This window comes from Erythrolamprus reginae, chromosome 2 (assembly GCF_031021105.1).
Source record: "Erythrolamprus reginae isolate rEryReg1 chromosome 2, rEryReg1.hap1, whole genome shotgun sequence".
Classification (NCBI taxonomy): Eukaryota; Metazoa; Chordata; class Lepidosauria; order Squamata; family Dipsadidae; genus Erythrolamprus; species Erythrolamprus reginae.
Window position 1 is genome coordinate 352,250,155 of NC_091951.1, and position 20,086 is coordinate 352,270,240.

Below are 20,086 nucleotides of genomic sequence, written 5' to 3' on the forward strand. Positions count from 1 at the left end.
CAAATATTGGTGCAGTGGTTAGAGTGCATCACTAGCTGTAGTTCAGCGGTTCAAATCTCACCACCAGCTCAAGGTTGACTCAGCCTTCCATCCTTCCGAGGTGGGTCAAATGAGGACCCTGATTACTGGGGGCAAGAGGCTGATTCTGCAAACCGCTTGGAGAGGGTTGGAAAAGCACTGTGAAGCACTGTGAAGATGCTATTGCTAATATTAAGGGAGTGGAGGGAAGGCCGACTTATTTTCGATTCCCTTCCTAACCAGGTCAAGCATGGAATTGGCTTATTTATTTTTAATGCTCTTGACATCTTCATTGAGCTGTCCACCAAAACCCCACGATCCCTTTCTTGGGTTGTCTTGGAAAGTTTGGTCTCCACCAGTTGGTAGATATCATTGGGGTTCTTTGCATGCACAGGGACCCAAATTTTGTGAGAGGACGCGAGCGTGAGAAAGAGATTTTGGCAATTTTTTGCTTCCGCGCATGAAGCAAAAAAAATCACCGAAATCTCACACATGCGCAGAAGCAAAATTTTCTGGGACACTCATGCGCACAGGCTGGAGACACAAAGCACATTGGTGGCAGTGGTAGCAGCAACCCCCCCCCTGCTTGTGACCACCCCTTCCCAAATCCAGCAGCGTAATGCATTCACAATTTTTCTAGCATCTCCCACCTGTTGGCAGGTATTTACCTGCTCTGTTTAGTTGAGGCCCATAGACACCTGAGACATTTTTCTTGACAGAAAAAAGGAGGCCACCTGTGCTCTGTGACCAGAAAAATACAACCTGGCTTTAGGACAAAGCCTCTCTTACCTTGTAGATTTTGCCTTCCTCGGTCCCCACCAGGAACAGGTAATCAATCTTCTTGTGAAAATCAAAGGAAGTCCCACAACCTGTTTGGCAAACCGAGAAAAAAATACAGATAAGGCAGCAGAATATTTGGGGACATATTTCGCATGGGTTCCCAGCTCTTACCAGCTTGCAAGCCCTTTCATTGTTATTCTCTGCAAAGAATGTTTTCCAAACCCTGCCTGTGTTGTTTTTTTCACTCTCTATTTGCTTTGAATGTTTCTTTCCATCCCTAACCAGGTGCTAACAATGTTCCCAGCTCTTACCAGCTTGTAAACTCTTTCATTGTTACTCTCTGCAAAGAATATTTTCCAAGCCCTAAGTCTTTGCAATTTTGCCCCCATTGGTCTAATTTATTTATTTGTTTATTTATGTATTCATTTTTTATGCTGCCCTTCTCCTTAGACTCAGGGCGGCTTACAACATGTTAGCAATAGCACTTTTTAACAGAGCCAGCCTATTGCCACCCCACAATCCGGGTCCTCATTTGACCCACCTCGGAAGGATGGAAGACTGAGTCAACCTTGAGCCGGTGATGAGATTTGAACCACTGACCTACAGATCTACAGTCAGCTTCAGTAGCCTGTTGCTCCAAATGTTTCTTTCCAGCTCTAACCAGGTGCTAACAGTGTTCCCAGCTCTTACCCGCTTGCAAGCTCTTTCATTGCTACTCTCTGCAAGTAATGTTTCCCAAGCCCTAAGTATTTGCAGAGTTTTTTCCATTGCTCTGCTTGTTCTGAATGTTTCTTTCCAGGTGCTAATGATGTTCCCAGCTCTTACTGGCGTGCGAGCTCTTTCATTGTTACTCTCTCAGAATGAAGGTTTTTTAAAGCCCCTAACCAGGGGACAAAACAATGTGCTGAAACTGACCAGACTAAGGATGCTAGCCAGATGAATACCTGGTAAGCAGGTTCTTTTCCCTATTTTCCACCCCAAAAACTAAGGTTTGTCTTATACTTTAAAAAATACAGCAATTGCTGTTATGTGATTTAAAACTTTCTGAAGTTATGCCAGCTGTTAATGATGACTCATTATTGTTGGTTATGACCTATAAAGCCCTTCATGGCATCGGACCAGAATATCTCTGGGACCGCCTTCTGCCGCACGAATCCCAGCGACCGATTAGGTCCCACAGAGTGGGTCTTCTCCAGGTCCCGTCAACTAAACAATGCCATTTGGCGGGACCCAGGGGAAGAGCCTTCTCTGTGGCGGCCCCGACCCTCTGGAACCAGCTCCCCCCAGAGATTAGAACTGCCCCCACCCTCCTTGCCTTTCGTAAACTCTTTAAAACCCACCTCTGCCGTCAGGCATGGGGGAATTGAAACATGTCCCCCCCGGCCTATACAGTTTATGTATGGTATGTTTGTGTGTATGTCTGCTTTTAATAATGGATTTTTTAGTGTTTCTCTTAAATTATTAGATTTGTTATATATTGTTTATTATTGCTGTGAGCCACCCCAAGTCTATGGAGAGAGGCGGCATACAAATCTAATTAATAAATTAATAAATTAATTAATTAACAGTTGGGCTTTTGCAAGAAAATATTGACTTTAGGTTTGTGTGTGAGAGAGACCTCTACTAAGACAGTTACTAGTAGTCGGTTATTGATTAAAATAAGTCCGAGCAAACTCAGTGTTTGCTACATTCTCAGCTGGGGCAGAGTCACCAAGATTTTTCCACAACTGGAGACTGTACCAATGGTGTGCAGCTGCAGCCCCTCCGGTCCTTCCATTGTGGTTCCTTCAACCAGCAGCTTGATGATATCTGTGTGGACCAGCTCATTCTGGCGGGAGAAGAAAGATCAGAGTCAGGTTGGCATCGCGGCATCAACAAGAAAAAGACTTAGAAATGGAACATTTTGGGCAGGATTGAAAAGCAAGGAAGAGGAGGAAAGGGCTGAATGCTTCATGAGGGTGTCCAAGAACTTATGGAGGGACAGTGTCAGCCTCGCTGTGTTTCAGAAACACTGAACTGCAGAAAAAACAATTGCTGCCAACCTGCCTTCCATTGAGGACCTGTAGGCTGCACAAGTCAAAAAGAGGGCGGGAAAAATATTGTCTGACCCCTCGCATCCTGGACACAAACTGTTACAACTCCTACCCTCAAAACGTCGCTACAGAGCACTGCACACCAAGACAACTAGACACAAGAACAGTGTGCAATAGGGTTGATATTCCTGGAAGCGTCTATAATATGGCAAATGATTTAGCTTTACTAGATAAGTAGTCAAAGCAATGGAAACTGCACTTTAATGTTTCCAAATGTAAAATAATGCATTTGGGGAAAAGGAATCCTCAATCTGAGTATTGCATTGGCAGTTCTGTGTTAGCAAAAAAGTCAGAAGAGAAGGATTTAGGGGTAGTGATTTCTGACAGTCTCAAAATGGGTGAGCAGTGTGGTCGGGCAGTAGGAAAAGCAAGTAGGATGCTTGGCAGCATAGCTAGAGGTATAACAAGCAGGAAGAGGGAAATTGTGATCCCGCTAGATAGAGCGCTGGTGAGACCACACTTGGAATACTGTGTTCAGTTCTGGAGACCTCACCTACAAAAAGATATTGACAAAATTGAACGGGTCCAAAGACGGGGTATAAGAATGGTGGAAGGTCTTAAGCATAAAGCGTATCAGGAAAGACTTCATGAACTCAATCTGTAGAGTCTGGAGGACAGAAGGAAAAGGGGGGACATGATCGAAACATTTAAATATGTGAAAGGGTTAAATAAGATCCAGGAGGAAAGTGTTTTTAATAGGACAATGAACACAAGAACAAGGGGACACAATCTGAAGTTAGTTGGGGGAAAGATCAAAAGCAACATGAGAAAATATTATTTTACTGAAAGAGTAGTAGATCCTTGGAACAAACTTCCAGCAGACGTAGTTGGTAAATCCATAGTAACTGAATTTAAACATGGCTGGGATAAACATATATCCATCCTAAGATAAAATACAGGAAATAGTATAAGGGCAGACTAGATGGACCATGAGGTCTTTTTCTGCCATCAGACTTCTATGTTTCTATGTTTCTATGTTTCTATGTTTCTATGTTTCTATGTTTCTATGTTTCTATGTTTCTATGTTTCTATGTTTCTATGTTTCTATGTGCAGGAAGCAGAATAAAGCCAAATATTCATGAGCGGGGGAGCGCTCACATTTCATTGCAGGGCCTCGTGCGGGGCCCCCGTGCCCCATTTTGGCTTCCAGGTTGCTGCAGGAGGCTTTATGGAGTAGGCAGGCGGCTGTACTGTTGCACCCATGCACACTTTGGGCCCACGGCAAAAAGGTTAGCCATCCCTGCACCAGACCAAATTGGCTTCTACCAGACACTTGTGACCAGTGAAAGATTCAGTCACAAAATAATTTTTTTAAAAAAATTGTTCAAACACTGCTGATGTGGAGACCGTCAAGGTTGGGAGGCGACGTGCTGTCGAGATGTTGCGCTCGCTTGGTTTTGGCTTAGCATAATTTGTTCCGCGTGGCTTACGGATCAGGGATGCGGGACTCAAGCCAACTGAGTTTCACGGCATTAACGTTTAAACAAGTTTAGTGTGGCGGGAAGTCAGCCAAAATATACACATAATACTCCCCCTAAGGGCTTCAATTCCTTTCCTTTTAGCCAGAGCGATGGTCCAGACTTATGGGCAGGCTGAGCTAAGTCTGCACGGACCATTCATCTTATGAATTGTTATCTTTCCCTTTGTTGGTCTTGAAAAGGAGGAATGGAAAATAAAATGTTGTACGTTCACTGCCTGTGAAAAGCCTCCCAACAAAGCACAGCTCAGCTCTCTTTATTTCAAGAACAAAGTCCCCAATATCTTCATTTTGGGGGCAATGGCTTTGGGTTTTGCACAACGGGGGGGTTGGGGAATAACTTGAAAAAAGGCAAAACTACCGGAAAGGGAGAAAAAAAGGAAGGAGGACTGTTAATAATGGTAATGATGATGATGATAATTATTATTATTATTATTTTATTATTATTTATTGGATTTGTATGCCGCCCTACTCCTTAGACTCGGGGCGGTTAACAACAGCAGTAAAACAGTACAACAAAATCCAATACTAAAAAAAACAGTTAAAAACCCATTATATAAAAACCAGTCATACATACAAACATACCATACATAAAATTGTGAAGGCCTAGGGGGAAAGTGTATCTTAGTTCCCCCATGCCTGGCGGCAGAGGTAGGTTTTAAGTAGCTTATGAAAGGCAAGGAGGATGGGGGCAATTCTAATCTCTGGGGGGAGTTGGTTCCAGAGGGTCGGGGCTGATAATAATAACAACTACTACTACAACTACTATTACTACTACTACTACAATAGAGTTGGAAGGGACCTTGGAGGTCTTCTAGTCCAACTCCCTGCTTAGGAAGGAAACCCTACACTACTTCAGACAGATGGTTATCCAACATCTATTATTATTATTATTATTATTATTATTATTATTATTATTATTATTATTATTAATTCGATTTGTATGCCGCCCCTCTCCTCAGACTCGGGACGGCTAACATTGATAAACACAACATGTAACAATCCAATTAATAAAACAACTAAAAACTCTTATTATAAAAACCAAACATACACACAAACATACCATGCATAACTTGTAATGGCCTAGGGGGAAGGAATATCTCAACTCCCCCATGCCTGGCGATAAAGGTGGGTCTTGAGTAATTTGCGAAAGACAAGGAGGGTGGGGGCCGTTCTAATCTCTGGGGGGAGTTGATTCCAGAGTGCCGGGGCCGCCACAGTGAAGGCTCTTCCCCTGGGGCCTGCCAAACGACATTGTTTGCTCGACGGGACCCGGAGAAGGCCAACTCTGTGGGACCTTATCGGCCGCTGGGATTCGTGCAGTAGAAGGCGGTTCCGGATGTATTCTGGCCCAATGTCAGGTAGGGCTTTAAAGGTCATTACCAACACTTTGAATTGTGACCGGAAACCGATCGGCAGCAAGTGCTGCTTAAAAACTTCCACTATTGTGTCATTCACAACTTCTTGAGGGAAGCAGTTCCAATGTATGAGCAGAGTAATCCTTGTTTACCAAGATTGTGCACACACAGTAACGTTTAGATTGAGATTAGCTGTGAATAACTACTCAGCCACACACAGATACACTAACTTGAATTAAAGTTTACTTTGAGAAATAACATATTCATATACAATAACAATCCAAATACTACCAACTACATAGTCTTTCTCACCAGTCTTTGTCATAGTCAGCAAAGATATCAAGCCTATAAACCCATTTTAGCTATAATACATGACTACAATACAAAGAGATTGCAGAGAAAATGCAGAGCAAACCGAACAGTGAGTAGCCAGAGGATGGCTCAGAGAAATAAGCTATGAACTCTAGCTCCCTCTTGTGGCAGTCTGCAACACCTGCAGCCAATATATTGCCAACCCAACCATAATGGACAGACACGATGGCAATATTCCAGTATTTGAGAGTCTGCCACAAAGAATACGGGAGATCAATTTGTTTCCCAAAGCATCTGAAGGGAGGACAAGACACAATGGATGGAAACTAATCCAGGAGAGAAGCAACCTGAAATTAAGGAGAAACTTCCTGAGAGTGAGGATAATTAACCAGTGGAACAGCTTGCCACAAGAAGTTGTGGACGGTCCATCAGTACAGGTTTTTAAAAATAGACTGGACAGCCACTTGTCTGAGATGTTGAGCGGGGGGCTGGACTAGAAGACCTCCAAGGTCCCTTCCAGCTCTATTCTGATTCATGAGTCCTTCCTTACCTTAACCAAGGTCCAGGAGACAATGCGGCCGTCGGAAGACACCGAGAAGAAATTCAAATTGTTGTCCATATCATCTTTCTGCCACTTCACCTGGTGGGCGAAAATAGAAACCTGGTATTTAAAAGCAGCTGTGGCTTCTGCAAGCAGGACGGGCAAACGGTTCGTTCGTTGCATTCAAAGGCAATGAAAAAAGGACCGTTTTTCACACTAATAAAAACCTTTGCAAGATCTCCCTGGTCACGTGATCAGAATCCAGAGGTTTGGCAACTGGCATGTACCTATGACAGTTGCAGTGTCCTGGGGTCGCGCGATCCCCTTTGGAGACCTTCCGACGAGCAAAATCAATGGGGAAGTTGGATTTGCTGAACAATTACAGTATGTGACTAACTTAATGGATGCAGTGATTCATTTAATGACTATGGCAGGGAAGGAAAAGGAGGGAGGGAGGGAGGAAAGGGAGGGAGGAAAAAGGAAAGGAAGGAAGGAAGGAAAGAAAGAGGAAGGAAGGAAGGAAAAGGAGAGGAAGGAAGGAAGGAAGAAAGAAAGGAAGGAAAACGAGAGGAAGGAAGGAAGGAAAGATGGAAGGAAGGAAGAAAAAGGAGAGGAAGGAAGGAAGAAAGGAAGGGAGGGAGGGAGGAAAGATAGGAAGGAAAAAGGGAAGGAAGGAAAAGGAGAGGAAAGATAGGAAGGAAAAAGGAAAGGAAGGAAGGAAAGAGGAAGGAAGGAAAAGGAGGAAGGAAGGAATGAAAAGGAGAGGAAGGAAGGAAGGAAAAGGAGAGGAAGGAAGGAAGGAAGGAAAGATGGAAGGAAGGAAGGAAGGATAGGAAGGAAAAAGGAGAGGAAGGAAGGAAGGGGATAAGATAGAGGGAAGGAAGGAGAGGAGAGGAGGAGGAGGTAGAGGGAAGGAAGGAAGAAGGAAGAAGAAGGGAGGGAGGGAGGGAGGGAGGAAAAGGAGGAGGAGGAGATAACCTCAGAGTGTCAAAAACAGCACAATGGACAAACCAGAAGTGTGTTTTCCGAACTTCCGATTTGCTTGTTGTGCTGTTTTTTGCCCTCTGCAGCTGCACAAAAAACAGAACAATGGTAAACCAGAAGTGCGTTTTTCCTAACTTCCAGTTTGTCCATTGGGGCATTTATTTTTTTTTTGCCTCCGGGACTTCAGGGAAGCCTCCCTAAAATGTCAGGAGGACAAAACAGCCTTTCTAAAAAAATTTTAAAAAATCAGCTGAAACATGGCAAAGTCTCATGTGCCCTGTGAAACACATGCCATAAGTTCCCCATCATGGACCTACACATTCCCTTCCAACTCTGTTACTCTGTATTTGTATCTAACACAAAAGCTCTGGGTGCAATTGCTCTTGTTAGAACCTAAGAACCTAAGAAGAGCCCTGCTGAATGGGGCCAAAGCCCATCGAGTCCAGCATTCTGTCCCACAGTGCCCCCCCAATTGTCCACAGGGATCTTGAGCAGAAAGAGAAGGCAAGACCCTCCCTTTCCCTTGACCCACAACAAATAGGACCCAAGGGAACCCCGCCTGCCTCAACCAACATAGAGGCAGCACTTGGACATTTAGAAACATAGAAACATTTAGAGAGAGAGAGAGAGAATGAGAGAGAGAGAGAGAGAGAAAGGAAGGAAAGAGAAAGAAAGAAAAATAGAGGACATAAGAACCTAAGAAGAGCCCTGCTGAATGGGGCCAAAGCCCATTGAGTCCAGCATTCTGCGTCCCACAATGGCCCCCCAATTGTCCATGGGGATCTTGAGCAGAAAGAGAAGGCAAGACCCTCCCTTTCCCTTGACCCCCAACAAATGGTCCCCAAGGGAACTCTGCCTGTCTCAACCAACATAGAGGTGGCACCTGGACATCTGTTTCAATCACCACCTATGATACACTTGGCATCCCTGAATCTGTCTCATCCTGCCTTGAAGCTCTTCAGGCTGACAGCTGTCACGACCTCTTCTGGAAGGGAATTCCATAAACCCTCAATCATCTTCTGGGGGAATAAATATTTCTCTTGATTTGTCCTCACTTTCTTACCTCTGAGCTTTAGGGAGGGCCCCCTCGTCCTAGTATAATTTTTCTCTATCCACCTTTCTATCCCATGCGTGATTTTATACCCTTCGATCAAGTCACCCCTTCAACGCCCTCTTTCAAGGCTGAAGAGACCAAGGCCTTGCAACCTGCTGTTGTTGTGTTCACAAGCCCTGCTTGTGAATCACATCCGTAGTTGACCAAACGGGGAAATGGAGGCTTCATCCCTTATAAATCGTTTTGGATCATTAATTTTGGGGAGCGTCCACTGAGTCCTTTGGGTCTCGGAGCTTCGATTTTTAAAATGAGACACTAAAATGAGCGGGTTTTAAGAAAACGGATGGAGCTCTCGTGACTTAAAACAGCCCGATTTATTATCCAGGACTGGGTAACGCTCCACTAACCTGACACTCGGCAGCATTTCCAGGAAAAGCAACTGACTGAAAAAAACAAGGTTGTGATCGCATGTTTATTGCGGTAGAAAACGCTGGACTTCTTGGAAAAAGCCCTGGCCTCAATCTAGATAATTAGAGGGAGGAAAATCCTGCCATTTACTGGCCCCCTGTTTTTCAAAGGAAAAGGTTGGTGGGAGGCAGAGCGTCCTCAGTTCAATACATAGGATGTTACCCAACTGAGGCAATCTGGATTACCGGGGTGGTGCAGTGGTTAGAGTGCAGCACTTGCAGGCTATTTCCAGCTAACTGCTAGCTGTAGTTCGCCAGTTCAAATCTCACCACCGGCTCAAGGTGGACTCAGCCTTCCATCATTTTGAGGTAAAATAAGGTAAAATAAGGACCCAGTTTATTGGGGGCAAGAGGCTGATACTGTAAAGCACTTAGAGATGGCTGGAAAGCTCTGTGAAGCAGCATATACCGGTCAGTCTAAATGCTATTTATTTGTTTGTTTGTTTATTTATTTATTTTTTATTTATTCATTCATTCATTCAGTTGAGATATTCCTTCCCCCTAGGCCATTACAAGTTATATATGGTATGTTTGTGTGTATGTTTGGTTTTTATAATAAGGGTTTTAGTTGTTTTTTATTATTGGATTGTACATGTTGTTTTTATTATTGTTGTTAGCCGCCCCGAGTCTATGGAGAGCGGCGGCATACAAATCCAATAAATAATAATAATAATAATAATAATAATAATAATAATAATAATAATAATAATAATTATTATTATTATTATTATTATTATTATTATTATTATTATTATTATTATTATTATATTCATTCATTCATTCATTCATTGGATTTGTATGCCACCCCTCTCCGCAGACTCGGGGCGGTTATTGCTATTGCTATCTATCCATCCATCCTTCTATCTATTGTCTGTCTGTCTGTCTGTCTGTCTGTCTACCAACTACCTACCACATAGCTCCCAGCGACCAATAAGGGCCCACAGAGTTGGCCTTCTCCAGGTCCCGTTGTCGGTTGGCAGGACCTCGGGGAAGAGCCTTCTCTGTGGTGGCTCCACTCTCTGGAACCAGCTACCTCCTGAGATCCGCACTTTCCCTACCCTACTGGCCTTCCGGAAAGCAGTAAAGACCTGGCTTTTCTGGCAGGCTTGAGGCCGTTGATCTGATGATGATAACCACCGAGATCGGGCCATATATATATGCATGGGTTCCATTGTTTTATTTTAATTGTTTTTTAAATGTTCTTATTTATTTACATGCGACACCCCCTCCCCCCCGTATGAGATTTGGCTTCTGTGCATGTGTAGCAAGCCAAACCTTGCACAAGGATGCGGGTGAGAGCAAAAGTTTGGCGATTTTTGCCAAATTTTTTGCTTCTGCACATGAATGAATAAATGAGTGAGTGAGTGACTGAATGAATTTATGAATGAATAAATGAGTGAGTGAGTGACTGAATGAATGAATTTATGAATGAATAAATGAGTGAGTGAATTAATGAATGAATTTATGAATGAATAAATGAGTGAGTGAGTGAGTGAGTGAGTGAGTGAGTGAGTGAGTGAGTGAGTGACTGAATGAATGAATTTATGAATGAATAAATGAGTGAGTGAATTAATGAATGAATGTATGAATGAATAAATGAGTGAGTGAATGAATGAATTTATGAATGAATAAATGAGTGAGTGAGTGAGTGACTGAATGAATGAATTTATGAATGAATAAATGAGTGAGTGAATTAATGAATGAATTTATGAATGAATAAATGAGTGAGTGAATGAATGAATTTATGAATGAATAAATGAGTGAGTGAGTGAGTGACTGAATGAATGAATTTATGAATGAATAAATGAGTGAGTGAATTAATGAATGTATGAATGAATAAATGAGTGAGTGAATGAATGAATTTATGAATGAATAAATGAGTGAGTGAGTGAGTGACTGAATGAATGAATTTATGAATGAATAAATGAGTGAGTGAATTAATGAATGAATGTATGAATGAATAAATGAGTGAGTGAATGAATGAATTTATGAATGAATAAATGAGTGAGTGAGTGAGTGACTGAATGAATGAATTTATGAATGAATAAATGAGTGAGTGAATTAATGAATGAATTTATGAATGAATAAATGAGTGAGTGAGTGAGTGAATGAATGAATTTATGAATGAATAAATGAGTGAGTGAATTAATGAATGAATGTATGAATGAATAAATGAGTGAGTGAATTAATGAATTTATGAATGAATAAATGAGTGAGTGAGTGAGTGAGTGACTGAATGAATGAATTTATGAATGAATAAATGAGTGAGTGAATTAATGAATGAATTTATGAATGAATAAATGAGTGAGTGAGTGAATGAATGAATTTATGAATGAATAAATGAGTGAGTGAATTAATGAATGAATGTATGAATGAATAAATGAGTGAATGAATGAATTTATGAATGAATAAATGAGTGAATGAATGAATGAATGAATGAATAAATGAGTGAGTGAATGAATGAATTTATGAATGAATAAATGAGTGAATGAATGAATGAATGAATTTATGAATGAATAAATGAGTGAGTGAGTGAATGAATGAATGAATTTATGAATGAATAAATGAGTGAGTGAATGAATGAATGAATGAATTTATGAATGAATAAATGAGTGAGTGAGTGAATGAATTCATGAATGAATAAATGAATGAGTGAGTGAATGAATTTATGAATGAATAAATGAGTGAGTGAGTGAATGAATGAATTTATGAATGAATAAATGAGTGAGTGAGTGAATGAATGAATGAATGAATTTATGAATGAATAAATGAGTGAGTGAGTGAATGAATGAATGAATTTATGAATGAATAAATGAGTGAGTGAATGAATGAATGAATGAATTTATGAATGAATAAATGAGTGAGTGAGTGAATGAATTCATGAATGAATAAATGAATGAGTGAGTGAATGAATTTATGAATGAATAAATGAGTGAGTGAGTGAATGAATGAATTTATGAATGAATAAATGAGTGAGTGAGTGAATGAATGAATGAATGAATTTATGAATGAATAAATGAGTGAGTGAGTGAATGAATGAATGAATTTATGAATGAATAAATAAACAAATAAACAAACAAACATCCTCAATGCCTTTCAGATGCACCAATGACGTTGATGACGGTCATGAAGCATCCGCAACCCAGGGAGCACCGAGGACTCTTAAGTTCAGTCCGGAAGCCCACAGATTCAACTCAGCCCTCTGTGCAGACCCAGGCCGGAGACGGGGAAGAGGCCGGGGGGGGTCCCTCACCTGCCAGACGGGGTCGGTGTGCTTGCCGGAGAGGTTGCTGCTTTTGTAGCCCGGCTGGGTGGCGGTGGGCTTCTTCAGGTTGTAGATGGCCACGTTGCCGTCGTAGAAGCCCACCACGATGAGGTAGGGGTGCTCCACGTGGATGTCGAGGCACATGATGCCGCTCTCGCTGGCGAAGACGTACTCAGGGAAGGAGGGGTTCTTGAGGGTGTAGAGCAGCAGCATCCCCCGGCTCTGCTTCATGAAGTCATCTGGAGGAGGGGGAGGAGGAAGAGGAGATAGAGAAGAGGAGGAGGTAGAGAGGAGGAGGAGGAGGAGGAGGAAAAGGAGAAGAGGAGGAAAGACAGGAGGTAGAGAGGAAGAAGAGGGAGAAAAGGAGGAGGAAGAAGAGGAGAAGGAGAAAGAGGAGAAGAGGAGGAGGGAGAGGAGGAAGAGGGGGAGGAGGAGGAAGATAAGAGGAGGAAGAGGAGATAGAGAAGAGGAGGAGGTAGAGAGGAGGAAGAGGAGGAGGAGGAAAAGGAGAAGAGGAGGAAAGACAGGAGGTAGAGAGGAAGAAGAGGGAGAAAAGGAGGAGGAAGAAGAGGAGAAGGAGAAAGAGGAGAAGAGGAGGAGGGAGAGGAGGAAGAGGGGGAGGAGGAGGAAAATAAGAGGAGGAAGAGGAAAAGGAATAGGAGGAAGAGAGGAGGAGAAAGAAGAGATAGAGAAGAGGAGGAGGGAGAGGAGGAAGAGGGGGAGGAGGAGGAAGATAAGAGGAGGAAGAGGAAAAGGAATAGGAGGAAGAGAGGAGGAGGAAGAAGAGATAGAGAAGAGGAGGAGGTAGAGAGGAGGAAGAGGAGGAGGAGGAAAAGGAGAAGCTCTTTCATTGTTACTCTCTACAAAGAATGTTTTCCAAGCCCTAAGTCTTTCCAGAGTTTTTTCAATTGCTCTAACTTGCTCTGAGTAAGTTTCTTTCCACCCCCAGGCAGTTGCTAACGATGTTCCCAGCTCTTACCATCTTGCAAGCTCTTTCATTGTTACTCTCTGCCAGGAATATTTTCCAAACCCTGTCTGTAATTTTTTTTTCATTCTCTATTTGCTTCAAATATTTCTTTCTAGCCCTAACCAGATGCTAACAATGTTTCCAGATTTTACTGGCTTGCAAGCTCTTTCATTGTTACTCTCTGCCAAGAATGTTTTCCAAACTCTGTCTTTGTAGGGGGGGGGTTCATTGCTTTACTTGCTTCAGATGTTTCTTTCCAGCCTTAACCAGGTGCTATTAATGTTCCCAAGCTCTTTCATTGTTACTCTCTCAGAATAAAAAAAATTAAGCCCTTAACCAGGGGATAAAATGATGTGCTGAAGCTGAGCAGACTAAGGACACTAGCCAGATGAATATTGGGTAAGCACATTCTTCTCCCTATTTTCCTCCCCAAAAACTAAGGTGCGTCTTATACTCTGAAAAATATGATAATTATTTCCAAATTTTTGTTCTGCCAGGCTCTCTGGTAGAAGCCTCCTGAAAATTCATGGGTACAAATTTCAGGCACACACACGTTTGAAAATTCAAAACAATGTCCTTTATCACAAAATTCAAAAGAAACAAAGCACCCTTTTTGTATTGCAAAGAGCACTCTTCCCCAAAACAACATTGTCGGCTGTACAAGTCCCTTAATCAGTCCTTAAGTACTTAGCTAGTAGCTGTGAAGAAACGTCACAGCCCTCCTTCTTCCCACAAAGTGAAACACACACACACTTTGCTCTGCTTTGGTTTCCAAGTCGTGAAAAATCCACAAACAAAGTCCGGAAACTGCAAGGCACGGTCCTGAAGAACTGCGATCAGATAATCTTCCACAACGGCCAAGCCCACACGCTGCTATTTGTATCAGCAGCTCTAATTACTGGAGCCCCACCCAAACACAGGTGGCCTCTCTTATCTCCTGTAATATGCCCTCAATTGGTCTCTTCTACACATAATTCTGCGCCTGTGTGGGTCTAACACTTCTGCATCCGAATCGACCGAAGATAATGGAGATTGGCTTCCTGGGCTGTGTGCCAAGCCCCCCTCTTCCAAATCATCCCCACCTTCTTCTTCGTCCGAGGAAACTGCACTCCCTGACTCTGCCGGCAACAAAACAGGCCTAGGACATGTTGACGTTTCCCCTGCCTCCACCTCCACATTCCCTGGGGCAGGAGCTGGGCCAGAGCCAACCACAACAGTTTTAAAGTAATTAAGGATCAAACTAAGGTTACTAGAGAAGGAAGGATGATAAAAAACCCCTATTAAGTATTTAATAAATAGTGCATAAATGTACTACCTCCACTGCATCCCCCTCCCATGGGGGCAGCAGCCCATCACTGCATAAATGTCACTGGCAGGATTTAACTGTAGGCGGCGATGATTTGATTCATTCAACCAGGCAGGTAGAGACACAAAAGCCAGGTGCCTGTTTTTAGCTTGACAAAGCCAAGTAGCAGTGAGGGGCTAGCACTTCAAAGCAGGTGACACAACCCAGCACACAACTCTGCCCCCTAGCAAAAGGCTGGCCAGCCACCTCCCCTCCCTTCTCACCCACTCCTCACCCAGACTGACAAAAGATGGATCAAGGGTGGCTTTTCTGAGCCCCGGAGTGGATAATCAATGACAAGGCAGCGGAAAGTGGTTGGCACATAACTAGGAACTGGCATCTTGGGTTGGCACAGCCAGGTTGGTATGGCGAAGAAACCCATCAAAGGGTCCTGCGACCAGGGCCAACAGAAGTGTCGCTGGAAGCAATTTTCAAATATCAGAGGGGATTATTGCAGGGAAAAAGTGGGTGCAACCACAGTGATGGGCTGCTACAGGTACGGTCAGGTACGCAGGACCGGTAGAAAAACTTTGGATTTTTTTCTTTTTCCCCCCGTTCTGGGCTATGAGTATGTTTTTCCTATCGCAGTAAATGAGGTTGAATGTGTATAATTTCAGAGGAGCTGTGCGTGTGTACATACACATACAGTTTATATACAGTAGTAGATAATGTATATTTTTGTGTGCCTGTGTGTAATATGTATGTACACATATGGCATGCACACATAGAATTAAATAGTATATAGTGGTACCTCTACCTAAAAACACATCTACTTACGAACTTTTCTAGATAAGAACCGGGTGTTCAAGATTTTTTTGCCACTTCTCAAGAACCATTTTCCACTTACAAACTCGAGCCTCCAAAACTGTAACCGGAAAAGGCAGGAAGAAGCCTCTGTGGGGCCTCTCCATGAATCTCCTGGGAGGAAACAGGGCTGGAAAAGGTGGGGAGAAGCCTCCTTGGGGCCTCTCTGGGAACCTCCTGGGAGGAAACAGGGCCTCCACCCTCCCTGTGGTTTCCCCAATCGCCCACATTATTTGCTTTTACATTGATTCCTATGGGAAAAATTGCTTCTTCTTACAAACTTTTCTACTTAAGAACCTGGTCACGGAACAAAAAGGTTCTCCATCACTTCCCTATACACTATGTTGCTTGTATCCTTGAGATTTTTTAAAATATTGTTTTCCTATTGCTTATTTGACCCCCTATGACTATCATTAAGTGTTAGACCTCATGATTCTTGACAAATCTATATTTTCTTTTATGTCCACTGAGAGCATCTGCACCAAAGACAAATCCCTTGTGTGTCCAATCACACTTGGCCAATAAAGAATTCTATTCTATTCTATTCTACTCTGATTCTTGATAAATGTCTCTTTTCTTTTATGTAAAGAATTCTATTCTATTCTATATTCTCTTCTCTTCTCTTCTACTCTGATTCTTGACAAATGTCTTTTTTCATTTATGTCCACTAAGAGCATCTGCACCAAAGACAAATCCCTTCTGTGTCCAATCACACTTGGCCAAGAAAGAATTTTATTCTATTCTATAGAGGAAAACAAATTCTATAAAATGGAGAATGAATATATAAGTAAAGATATATACTGCTCAAAAAAATAAAGGGAACACTCAAATAACATATCCTAGATCTGAATGAATGAAATATTCTCATTGAATATTTCATTTGCATAACTATTCCATTTGTACAACAGCAGGTGAAATTGACTGTCAATCAGTGTTGCTTCCTAAGTGGACAGCTTGATTTCACAGAAGTTTGACTGACTTGGAGTTATATTCTGTTGTTTAAGTGTCCCCTTTATTTTTTTTGAGCAGTATATAAAGAGGAGAAGTAATGTATATGATAAAAGGTGATATTAATAGTTAGACAGATTGATAATTAAAAACTGCCTAAGACACTATGTTAGTGTTTAACAATGTGTCTTGAATGTGTCTATTTTTAATAAGGATTTTTACAATTTTTTAAACCCTTTCAGGATTCTTACTAAATATTTAACAGTGCCATCAAGTGGTCAAGTGCCAAATTCTTGTAAACAGCAAGGTGCCATTTACCAGTTGCCATTGAGATTGAAGGAAATCTTCTCACTTGTTTAGATTAATGGATGATTTTCATATATTTGCACAAGCTGGTAAAAATTCCACATGGTTACAGAGGGACATGATTTCACAGCACGGGGGAACGGAAAAGAATTCTGTAAATCCATTTGCCAAATTAACAGACGTTGTACAGTATGTGTAAAATCTTAGGAGAGACAGATGGATAGCAGTCAGTGACATAAAACTTCCCGACATGGTTGTCATTTAACTCCCGTGCTGAAAAGCCATTTAATACGATGTTCAATGATAAAAAAGTGCAAAAGAAATAAGATTGTTTCAGGAATAATTAAGAATGTGGGGTCCTCGGTGCTCTCTGAGCTTGGGTGTTTTCTTGCAGACATTTCATTACCTAACTAGGTAACATCATCAGTGCTAGGAGGGAGGAGGAGGAGAAAAAGGACAGTGGGGTGCTTGGTTGCTTTTCCTGGGACGTTCCATTACCCAGCTAGGTAACATCATCAGTGCTAGAAGGGAGAAGGAGGAGGACAGTAGGGGCCTTGGTGCTCTACAAGCTTGGCACTTTTCTTGTAGACATTTCATGACCCAACTACGTAACCTCATCAGGGCTTAGAAGGTAAATGAGTTTTTATTTTATTTATTTATTTATTTATTTATTTATTTATTTATTTATTTATTTATTTATTTATTTATTCATTTGTCCAATACACAATACATATGGAAGAGAATAGACATGAAGTAATATATATAAAGATAATATGTAAAAATAGAGGAGAAGATATATGAAAGGAAGAAAATATATACGATATATGAGATAAAGGAAAGACAATTGGACAGGGGACGGAAGGCACACTAGTGCACTTATGTACGCCCCTTACTGACCTCTTAGGAACCTGGAGAGGTCAATCATGGAGAGTCTAAGGGACAAATATTGGGGGTTAGGGGGTTGACACTATTGAGTCTGGTAATGAGTTCCACGCTTCGACAACTCGATTGTAAAAGTCATTTTTTTTACAGTCAAGTTTTCCTCCATTTATATACCAATGCCTTGTCCTGCCAATTTTGATTACAGTGTTCTCAGTGATTCCTTGATTTGGTTACTATTTATTCCTCGACTGTTTATTGGAATTGGGGGTTCCATGATCAAGGTACTATTTACTTCTCCTTGACTGTTGCTCCAAAGTTAATCTATACTGTTACAGAAAAATGGTTGTCCAACATCTTCTTATAAACCTCCAGTCATGGAGCACACACACAACTTCTGGAGGCAAGCCGTTCTACTGGTTAATTAATAAAAAGAATGACAAGAGTTGGAAGGGACCTTGGAAGTCTTCTAGTCCAACCCCCTGCTCAGGCAGGAAACCCTACACTACCTCAGACAGATAGTTATCCAACATCTGCTTAAAAACTTCCAGTGTTGGAGAATTTTTGGAGGAGTGCTCCACTGATTAATTGTTCTGACTGTCAGGAAATTTCTCCTTAGTTCTAAGTTGCTTCTCTCCTTGTTTAGTTTCCACCCATTGCTTCTTGTTCTACCTTCAGGTGCTTTGGAGAATAGGTTGACTCCTTCTTTGTGGTAGCCCCTCAAATATTGGAAGATTGCTCTCATGTCTGTTCTGCCTGGCTCTACGGTAAGAGTCTCCCGAAAATTCAACGGTACAAATTTCAGACACACACGCTTGAAAGTTCAAAAACAATGTTCTTCATCACAAAAATTCAAAAGAAACAAAGCGCCCTTTTTGTATTGCAAAGAGCACTCGTCCCAAAACAACCTGGTAGTCTGTACAATCCCCTTAATCAGTCCTTAAATACTTAGCTAGCAGCTGTGAAGGAACGTCACAGCCCTTCTTCTTCCACGAAGTGAGACACACACACTTTGCTCTGCTTTGGTTTCAAAGGCGTGAAAAATCAACAAACAAAGTCTGGAAACAGTAAGGCACAGTCCTGAAGAACAACGATCAAATAATCTTTCACAACGGCCAAACTAGCACACTGCTACAGCAGCTCTAATTACTGGAGCCCAACCCAAACACAGGTGGCCTCTCTTATCTCCTGTAATATTTCTTCAATTGGTCTCTTCTATGCATAATTCTGCACTTGCGTGGGTCTAACACTTCCTCATCCGAATCGACCGAAGATAATGGAGATTGGCTTCCTGGGCTGTGTGCCAAGCCCCCCTCTTCCAAGTCACCCCCACCTCCTTCTTCGTCCGAGGAAACTGCACTCCCTGACTCTGTCGGCAATAAAACAGGCCTATGACATGTTGATGTTTCCCCTGCATCCACCTCCACACTCCTTGGGGCAGGAGCTGGGACAGAGCCAACCACAACAATGTCCCCCCCAGTCCTTCTTTTCATTAAACTACTAGACATATCCAATTCCTGTAATTGTTTTTTTTTAATTAAATTTTATTCATTTTCCAACCTTTTCTTTAAAAACAATGATACAATAATACTTTGAGTATGGTAATTCTGCATTGTCACATATTTCCATTTTCTCTATGCCAAATTACATGTTTCTTTATATAACATCACTTATTTCCATTTTCACTACACACAATCACGTCGTATGCATTTATTATTTCTATCATCACATTTGCATTAAACTTTTCTATTTATATATTTGCATGTTATCTTCAGTTATTAACTATCATCTTTCTTTTTCCTATTCTCAATCCACAGGTACCATCTTTCCAAAATGTCATAATAATCAGATTCCTTTTGGTCTCATAATTCCATAGGGAGTGAGCCTATCCATTTCTGCGCACTCATGAATTGTTTTAATAATTACATTCTCTGAAGGAGTTTCTGAATTTTTCCAGAGTTGCACAAATGTTATTATAGCTGCGGTGATTATATGTACTACTAAATATTTGATACGTTTGTTGTATTCATTTAAAAAAATTCTTTAAATTTTTGTTCTTTTTATGTCTTAACATAGAAGACTAGAATACACATCCAGGTCAATTAGAAACATAGAAACATAGAAGACTGATAGCAGAAAAGGACCTCATGGTCCATCAAGTCTGTCTTTATACTATTTCCTGTATTTTTTCTTAGGATGGATATATGTTCATCCCAGGCATGTTTCAATTCAGTTACTGTGGATTTATCTACCACGTCTGCTGCAAGTTTGTTCCAAGGTTCTACTACTCTTTCAGTCAAATAATATTTTCTCATGTTGCTTCTGATCTTTCCCCCAACTGACCTCAGATTGTGTCCCCTTGTTCTTGTGTTCACTTTCCTATTAAAAACACTTCCCTCCTGAAACTTATTTAACCCTTTAACATATTTAAATGTTTCGATCATGTCCCCCCTTTTCCTTCTGTCCTCCAGACTACACAGATTGAGTT

At 41.6% G+C, this 20,086-nt stretch overlaps 1 protein-coding gene across 1 annotated transcript in view; it reads right to left on the bottom strand.

Annotated features, from left to right (window-relative positions):
• Nucleotides 1-20,086, bottom strand: part of DNAI1 (dynein axonemal intermediate chain 1) — a 132,749-nt gene that overhangs the window by 62,460 nt on the left and 50,203 nt on the right. Inside the window, exons 13-16 of the mRNA XM_070743652.1 lie at nt 12,338-12,588; nt 6,589-6,678; nt 2,539-2,626; nt 808-887 (exon numbers count right to left, since the gene is read on the bottom strand). Coding sequence (XP_070599753.1) covers nt 808-887; nt 2,539-2,626; nt 6,589-6,678; nt 12,338-12,588 — 509 coding nt within the window. The remainder of the gene's footprint in view (nt 1-807; nt 888-2,538; nt 2,627-6,588; nt 6,679-12,337; nt 12,589-20,086) is intronic.